The 8,843-nt window shown below is 54.0% G+C and overlaps 1 protein-coding gene across 1 annotated transcript in view; it reads right to left on the bottom strand.

Annotated features, from left to right (window-relative positions):
• CEP131 (centrosomal protein 131) overlaps nt 1-6,752 on the bottom strand; it is a 32,660-nt gene extending 25,908 nt beyond the window's left edge. Inside the window, 1 exon segment of the mRNA XM_042783572.1 lies at nt 6,576-6,752. Within this exon segment, the coding sequence (XP_042639506.1) occupies nt 6,576-6,752 (177 nt within the window).
• Between the last annotated feature and the right edge of the window lie 2,091 nt (nt 6,753-8,843).

Raw genomic sequence — 8,843 nt, 5'->3', positions numbered from 1 at the left:
AAAAAAAAAAGAAAAAGAAAATACAAAAATAAGCCACAGACGGGCAGAAATATTTCCAAACCATGTATCTGATGAGGTATTGTATCCAAAATGGATAAAAAAAACTCTTACAATTAAGAAATAAGACAACCCAATTTTTTAAATGGATAAAAGATTTGAAAAGATAGTTCCCCAAAGAAGATAACACAAATGGCCAAGAAGCCATGAAATCGCATTCAACGTCATTACTCGTTAGATAAACACAAATCAGAACCACAGTGAGATACCACTGCATCCTCCCTGGGACGGCCATTAAAAAGACGGTAACGAGAACCACCACATGCTGCTGTGGGACCAGGGCTTTGAACCTGTTCAAACTGGTTCAGTCAGAGCCAAGAAAGCAAAACCGGGACAGACCAGAATTTGCAAAATGCAGGTGCCTGGAATGATAACCAGAGTGGGGGAAATTATCAGTCAAAGCTCCTTTTGGAATACTTTGGGAAACAGTTGAAAAGTTTGTTAAAGCATTAAATAAAGCCATTCTACTCCCAGGTATCAACTGTAGAGAAAGAAGACCTGCGTGTGGATGTTTACAGCAGTTACCCATGGTAGCAGAGAAGCAGAAACAACCCGAGTGTCCACCAGCTCATGAGTGGACAAAGTGTACTGAACAAAATACATCCCCTGGAATACGATTCAGCACTGAAAAAGATCACAACATTGACACTTGATACATTAGGAAAAAAATCTTACAAACGTTATGCTAAATGAAAAAGACGATACAGAAGACCACATACTGCATGATCCCATTCATGAGAAATTTCTAGAAAAAGCCCAATGATAGACAGAAAGTAGCTCAGTGGTTGTCAGCAAAGGGGCCTTTTGGGGGTGACACACACGTTTGGAAACAGCCACAGCAGTGTTTGCAAAATTGGACAAACTTACTGAACGCCATCCAACTGTACCCTTATGCCAAGGGGATGCCATAGTGTGTGAGTACCATGCTAATAAACGTGGGTTGTTTTTTCTTAAGTAGCCTACAAAATCCCAAGACAGACAGTTACAAGAGGGAGGAAAGAGAAGGCTGTCTTCCCAGACGCTGCCACCTATCAGTGCAGCCAGAACAGCAGCAACAAAACCCACCATGTCCCACCACCACAGTGGCCAGTGACTCAGGCAAGGACTGTCACATCATGACTGGAAGAGGCCACTAAGGAAAACATCACATCACAGCACAACCCTACAGGTCACCTGGCATTGCAACAGGGACAAACACGCTTTTCACAGCAGACAGGCCCCTGACTGAGTAATCAAATACCAGCACCAATGCTGGACAGACAAACGCACATTGTGGCCCCAGCAAGACAGCCTGAGCAAGATAAGACCTCACCTGTCTGTTGCTACTGTGAGGTGCTGCCGACTCGGGACTGAGTCAGGGCAACCCTGTGCGCCACTAGAAGACCCTGCCTGGTCCTGCACCGTCCTAAAACTGCTGCTGGCTCTGAGGCCATGGGTGCAGCCACTCTCAGGCCACCGCCTTGAGGTCTTCCTCTTCTCATGGACCATCTACTGTCCCAAGCATGACGCCCTTCTTAAGGGACCCGTCCCTCCTGAAAACATGTCCGAAGTACCCGAGGCAAAGTCTCAGTGCCCTAACTTCTAAGGAGCACCCTGGCTGTACTTCTGCAAAGACAAATTTGTTTTTCCTTCTGTCAGTCCACAGTACAGTCCATATTCTTCACCAACACCATAATTCAAATGTATCGATTCTTCTTCAGTCCTCCTTATTCATGGTCCAGCTTTCACATGCATATGAGGCAACTGAAAATACCATGGCTTGGGTCAGGTGCACCTTAGTCCTCCAACTTACACCTTTGCTCTTTAACACTTCAAAGAGATCTTTTGCAACAGATTTGGCCAATGCAACATGTTGTTTAATTTCTTGACTGCTGCTTCCATGGACATTGACTGTGGATTCAAGTACAATGGAATCCCTGACAACCTCAACCTTTCCTGCATTTATCAGGATGTGCTTATCGGTCCAGTTGTGAGGATTGTTTTCCCTGTGCTGGGGTGTAGTCCACACTGAAGCCTGTAGTCGTTGAGCTTCATCAGTAAGTGCTCCAAGTTTTCTCTGTTTTCAGAAGCAGTTATGTCATCTGCTTACTGCGGGTTATTAATGAGCCTTCCTCCATCCTAATGCCGTGGCCTTCACATAGTCCTGTTTCTCAGATTATTTGCTCAGCATACTGACTGAATAAGTATGGTGAAAGGACACAGCCCAAACCCACACCTTTCCTGATTTTAAACCATGCAGTATCCCCTTGTTCTGTTTGAACAACTGTCTCTTGGTCTATGGACAGTTTCCACGTGAGCACAGTTGATTGTTCTGGAATTCCCATTCTTCTCAACATTATCCATAATTTGTTATGATCCAAACAGTCAAATGCCTTTGCATAGTCAATAAACCCCAGTAAACATCTTTCTTGTATTCTCTGCTTTCAGCCAAGATCCAGCTGACATCAGCAATGATATCTCTCCTTCCATGTACTTCTGAATCTGGCTTGAATTTCTGGCACTTCCTTGCTAATGTACTGCTACAACCATTTCTGAATTATTTTCAGCAAAATTTTACTTGTGTGTGATACTAATGACATTGTTCAATAGTTTCCACATTCTGGTGAATCACCATTCTTGGGAATGGGCACAAATATTGATCTTGCCCAGTCGGTTGGCTGGGTAGCTGTCTTCCAAAGTTCTTGCCATAAACAGTGAGGGCCTCCAGTGCCGCATCCATTTGTTGCAACATCTCAATAGGTATTCTGTCGATTCCTCAAGACTTGTTTTCACCGATGCCTTCAGTTCAGCTTGGACTCCTTCCTTCAATGTCATCGGTTCTTGGTCACATGCTGCCTCCTGAAATGGCTGACCACCAACCAATTCTTTCTGGTACAGAGACTCTGTGTATCCCCACCGTGTTACAGTGCTTCGTGCATTGTTTAATATGTTGCCTACAGAATCTCTCAACATTGTGACTCTAGGCTTTAGTTTTTCCTCGGTTCCTTCAGCTAGAGAAATGCTGAGTGTGTTCTTCGCTTTTGGTTTTCCACCTCCAGGTCTCTGCACGTTTCATCGTAACCCTCCGTTTTCTCAGGCCGTCCTCTGGAACCTTCTGTTCAGCTCTTTCACGTCATCTCTTCCATTCCTTTAGCTACTTCATGTTCAAAAGCAAGTTTCAGAGTCTCTTCTGACAGCCATTTTGGTCTTTTCTTCCTGTCCTGTCTTTCTAGTGACCGTTTGCTTTCTTCATGCACGATGTTCTGACATCATCACACAACTCGTCTGGTCTTCAGTCACTGGTGTTCAATGTGTCAAAACCACTCTTCAGATGGTCTCTAAATTCAAGTGAGACACGCTCAAGGTCACACTTTGACTCTGGACTTGTGTTTATTTCCTTCAGCTTCACTTGAACTTGCACATAAGCACTGGCTGCTCTGGCATCGGCTCCCAGCCTTGTTCTGACAGATGATGCTCCATCACCTCTCTCCACAGACGACGTCGATTCGATTCCTGTGTGTTCCATCTGGCGAGATCCACGTGTATAGTGGCCATTTACGTTGATGAAGAAAAGGTATTTGCAATGAGTAAGTTGTCAGTCTTGCCAAATCCTGCCACGTGCTCTCCGGGGTCGTTTCCATGACTGAGGCCATATTTTCTCAGTACCGATGCTGCTGCTTTGTTTCCAGTTTTCACGTGCCAATCACCAGTAATTATCAATACATCTTGACGCATGTTTGGTTAACTTCACACCACAGAAGATGTTAAAATCTTCAGTTTCCTCATCTTTGGCATTCGTGGTTGGTGTGTAAATTTGAGTAACAGTCATATTAACTGGTCTTCCTTATAGGTGTACGGATATTATCCTATCCCTGGCAGCACTGTACCTCAGGACAGCCTTTGAGATGTTCTTTTTAACGATGAAATGACAATGTATGGTATGTCTGCCCAGTGGAGATACCAGACAAACCCACACCAGGAAAGTCTACAAGACACAGTGAAACCTGGGGAAGCTGGAACCTGGGAAAGACAGAAACCTGTCAGAGAAGAAAAATCAAGTGTTTCCCAATAAAACAAGCAATAGAAAAGTGGTACGACTACACTCCATCAAATGTGAAAGACCCATGACCTGGAGAAACCAAGCAGTCCTACTGCATCCCAACTGTCACAGGCTTCCCTGTAAATGTCCTGGACTCTTCAACGTGTCAATGTCATGGGAGATCTGAAAAAACAGCAAAGGTCTAAGGACACCAGGCCCTAAGGCAATGGTGGTCGTGGGCTGGATCCTGAATTTCAAAAACTGAAGGACCAGCTATAAGGTGAGCAGGACAATGGGTGACACCTAACTATAGAAGCCAGGCATCTGGCTGTGTCTTAACGGCCCCAGTGCGGGGTCATGTCGGGGTGAGTAGAGGATCCCTTGCCCTTAGGGGACACACTGACATACTTACTGATAACGTCTCCCAAGACTTCCAACTACAGCCTACGTGATTCAGCACGTCAACAACCACACAAAACTGACGCTGCCCCCAGGCTGGCAAGGCATCACGTGCTTACTACATGATGGTCGTGATGCTTCTCTGGGTCTGACATGTGTCAGAGGAGAAGTACACACAGTGACTATCACACGCAAACAAGAAGCCACACGACAGCACCTTCTCCAACACCAATCCCAGAAGGACCAAGGGCTCCCAGGAGGACCCTCCCATCATTTCACATGAGATGGCATTTGTGTGTTAACACGCAAGCCTGAAGCTGTAACAGAACAATAAACACAGCTCCGTAAAAACGAGAAACATCAGGGCCCACCCAGTCACCGTGAGGACCGAGCAACCACACGACGTGGCAGGGGCAGCCATGGGAGAGACACCATCCTGCCCCCGAGGCCTTCGCTCTAGCTGTGCAGGCAGAGAATGAGAGAGAACGTGGTACTCCAGGGAGTCACGGATACGTCAGACAGCAGAGCAGGGTGGGCTCGGGAGTGCACGCACAAGGAAGCGGGGAGGGAGGTGGTGGTCAGCAGCCCAGTGGGCCGGCAGATCCGGGCGGGGGAGGTGGGATGGCAATGCCACTGGGGCAAGAGGAACTGCCCGCGAGCACTGAGCAGAGTTGATGAGAATTGTCCCCGTGGGCGCCTGGGTTTACAGTTCTGCTACTGCTGTTGCTGACTGGAACTGAGTAACTAAGTCGACGCTGTAGGTGGGCGTCAGGCTTCTCCTTCCAGAGGAGGAAACTAGAGAGGTCTGTGTGGTGAGGGATCAGAGTCCCCCAATTCTGGGGATGAATTCATGGGAAGCTGAACATAGGCGCACAGTCACATGTAGACCTATCTGTGCACAGACAGACAGACAGACAGGAGTGTGTACACACACAGGTGTTCTTGCTCGGTCAGCTGGGAGGGTCTGGACGCTGGCACGCCATGGGCAGTGAAGCTCAGTGAGTACCCAGAGCTTGGTTTCTGCAGCCATTCCAGCCAGAGAGACAGGGGCTCCTCAGAGAAGTGGCTCTTCCGAGGGCCTGCTCATGACCCCGGGCACCTCGCGGTGCAAAGCAGCAAGGAAGTACTTCAAACATACATGCACACAGTTGCGTGTACACAGGCCTGTGCACACACATGCACCCCCACAAGCACACATACTCCCCCACCCACCCCCACACACACACACATGGGGTGGACTTGATTGAATGAAGCCTTGTCAGTGTTGGCCCCTAACTGGGACACACACACACTGCACTAACGGGAGCCATCACCAGTGGGGAAACGGGGTGTGGGGACGTGAGCACTACACTGGCTGCACAGGGACTGTGGAAATCCAAAGCTGCTCCAAGATAAAGCTTACTTTAAAGAACAGCACAATCAGGCTTTTTTAACTTATCCCATCAGTGAAAACCATCAAGAACACAGGGACGTTGTAGGGACGCGCTTCGGACACCGTCTGACTGGAGCTGCCAGGCCCAGTGCCCCTCCCGCCCCTGCTCCTCTTCAGTTGGCACCGGGGACACCGAGGACCGTCAGCAAAGGTCAAGTCCCCCACCAGGACGCAGGCTGGTGTACACTGGGGCCTCGTGTTGACTGGGACGGTGTTTATGGAGAACAATCCGGCAACGTCCCTCACAGTGTTTCATGAACATCCCCTCCGACCCAGACTGCCCGCTGGCAAACGGCAACCCGGGACAGAGTGGAGGTGGCCAGCCCCGCCCTGCCCGCCTGCTGCGTGAGCTGGCCTTCCACCCCACCCGTCCCTCGTAGAGGTGGGCTGGCAGGGAGCTCTGCTCTGAGCTCACAGCTTCCCAGCCGCCCACCCACTCAGCTTCCTCCAAGGCCACGCGGAGCTCACCCCTCCCCACAGGTCAGGCCCAAGTCCCAGGGCTTAAACCGATCCAGTTGGCGGTGGGCCGGGAGGGGCCGGGCTCGTGCTGGAAAAATCTAGACTGTCCCTTGGTCTCATGGGCTAGCCCCCTGACTGCAGGCCAGTGTCACCCTGCCCCTGGGCCGGCCCCAAATCGTGTGGCACTGTGCCCTGGGCCACGATACTCACCAGTGCCTTCCTCCTGGGCTCGCTGCCTGTGGTCATGGAGACAGAGCGGGCAAAAGGCTTGGTGGCAGAGGCGCTGTTGGGGCGTCGGGACATAGGTGGGGGCAGGCCGGTCAGGCTCAGGTCCATGCCATCCGGGGTGCCCCCGGAGGGGCTGCTGGTGACTCGGGAGCCTTTCATCGCAGGGGAGGCAGTCTGAGCAGGGAAGCAAGAGGCAGTGAGGGGGCGTCTGAGGAAGCAATGGGGTGCCCTGCACCCTGAGGCATGTGCAGTAAGCCACCCGGGGCCCTCCTCTCCAGGGAGGCCTCCTCATCAGGAGAGCACCACAGGCAGAGCTGGAGGGCTCCAGCTGAGACAGGGCGCACGGGGGCAGGGGCTTTGCAGCCCACCTGCCCACCACTCCCGGGAGGGCCCTGCGCAGAGCTGCAGGGGCAGGGGGACCCTGAGAGCCCTTCCCCATCTTCTTCACCTGCAACTTGAGGACCACAGATGGCCTCTCACAGGATGTGCTGAGGCTGACACAAAGGGCCAGCGTGTGAGGAGCCCTGGCGGGCATGAGCTGCTCTAGCCGGCACCCAGTCCCAGCAGGTCTGCGTCAAGCAAGCAGCTCACCAGCCACAGAGCCTGTCCCCAAGAAGCCACCAACGCTGGGCGCCTCTAGGAGACGGCATCCTAGTCTCCATTGCAGAGTCCCTGTGCCCCGCCTCTTCCCCATCCACACTCTCTCGGGGCTGCCTCTGGCCAGCGAGTGTCAAGGACCACCACTTGCTGACCACCCAGAGGACTCCTAAGTCCCAACTCCAATCACCAACTCTGACAGCACCTCAAGGCAACGCCGCCCCCAACAACCACCTCAAACTTGCCCCCACCCACTGTGCTGCTCTCTGTAACTGGCCCAAGGTCTAGTTCCCAGCTGGCACCCCCTTCCCTCACCCCATGCCTGCTCTCAGCGCTCCATCAGGCCACCCCCCCAGTCCACCTCCTGCACCCCTACAGCCCCGTCTCAGCCACCGCTCCCCACGTGGCAGCCGAAGCCAATCCTTGTGAACTGTCTCCCATCATGCACCCAGCTGCCAATGACTCGGCTCCGACCACGGCGCCCCCACGGGTCTGAGCTGTGCACAGGGGTCCAGGCCCTTCCCAGGCCTGGGTGGGCTCAAACTCCGACCTTCTGGTGAGTGGTCGAGTGCACACCCACCGGCACCCCCCAGGGCTCCACTGAAAACCCTCTACTGGCTTCCCAGGAACAAGGCAGTAAGTTCATACTTGTAATGACACCCCAGGCCAAACCACGCCTCTCCCGCCATCTGCCTCCCACCCCTGGCAGCCAAGCCAGCATCCGTGCTGTCCGGCAACGCCAGCAGCCGGGCCTCTGCAGCTGCCAGGCCCTGTGGCCCTCCCCGCCCCTGCTCCTCTTCAGCTGGCACCGGGGACCGTCAGCAAAGGTCAAGTCCCCCAGGGCTGGGGGGCCAAGGACACCCACAGCAGAGCACCAGCCAATCTCGCTGCACGGCCCTCGGGAGAGCTGGGCCCCGGTGCCCAGTCAACACACGAGACGGCCAGCTCCGAGGCAGTAAACAGCGCTCACCATGGATCTACAGGCCCTCCCCTTGATGGAGAGGTGTCGGCCCCAAGCCCCAGGCGCGGGGGACGCACCCGAGCAGGCAGGGACTCACGCGGGTGGAGGCAGATACGTCTGCGACCCCAGGCCCGGGCTTGGCTCCGGCCGCGGGCCCCGATTCCCGCCGATGGACTCCAGGGGCCCCGCCCGCGCCCCGGCCCTCCTCACCTGCACCGCCCGGGAGCCGCGAGCCGAGACCAGGCCTCGGTGCACACCTCGCACCCGCGTGCCCCAGCGCGGCCTCTGCGACTCCGGAGACAGCCTGGTGGTCCGGGTGACGGCGGCTAGCAACCAGCTGGCTCCACCCACCGCGTCCACCACGCGGCCCGCCCCTCGCTCGCGCCGTGCCCGGATTGGCCCTGTGGCCGCCCGCTCCAGCCATGCCGAGAGCTTATTGGGCTGCTCAGCTGTCCTTCGGGAGGTTCAAGGATGGGAGGAGCAGGGGAGAGCCGGATGCTGGCGAAAACCGCGGCTGCGGCGGCGGGTTGCTGATTGGACACAAGGGAAGGGGCGGGAACGCTCGGGGCCGGGAACGGCGGAGGGTGCCAGCTTCCGATTGGGCTCGGCGGGGCGGGGCAGGAGGGACGGGGCAGGCGGGACGGGGGCACGGCGGCGGGTGCGAGCTGGCGATTGGCCACAGCGGAGAGGGG

This window comes from Orycteropus afer, unplaced genomic scaffold (assembly GCF_000298275.1).
Source record: "Orycteropus afer afer isolate SDZICR_OR568_19922 unplaced genomic scaffold, OryAfe1.0 scaffold00018, whole genome shotgun sequence".
Lineage (NCBI taxonomy): Eukaryota > Metazoa > Chordata > Mammalia > Tubulidentata > Orycteropodidae > Orycteropus > Orycteropus afer.
Note: the sequence above shows the minus strand (reverse complement) of the source record. Positions and strands in the feature narration are given on the sequence as shown.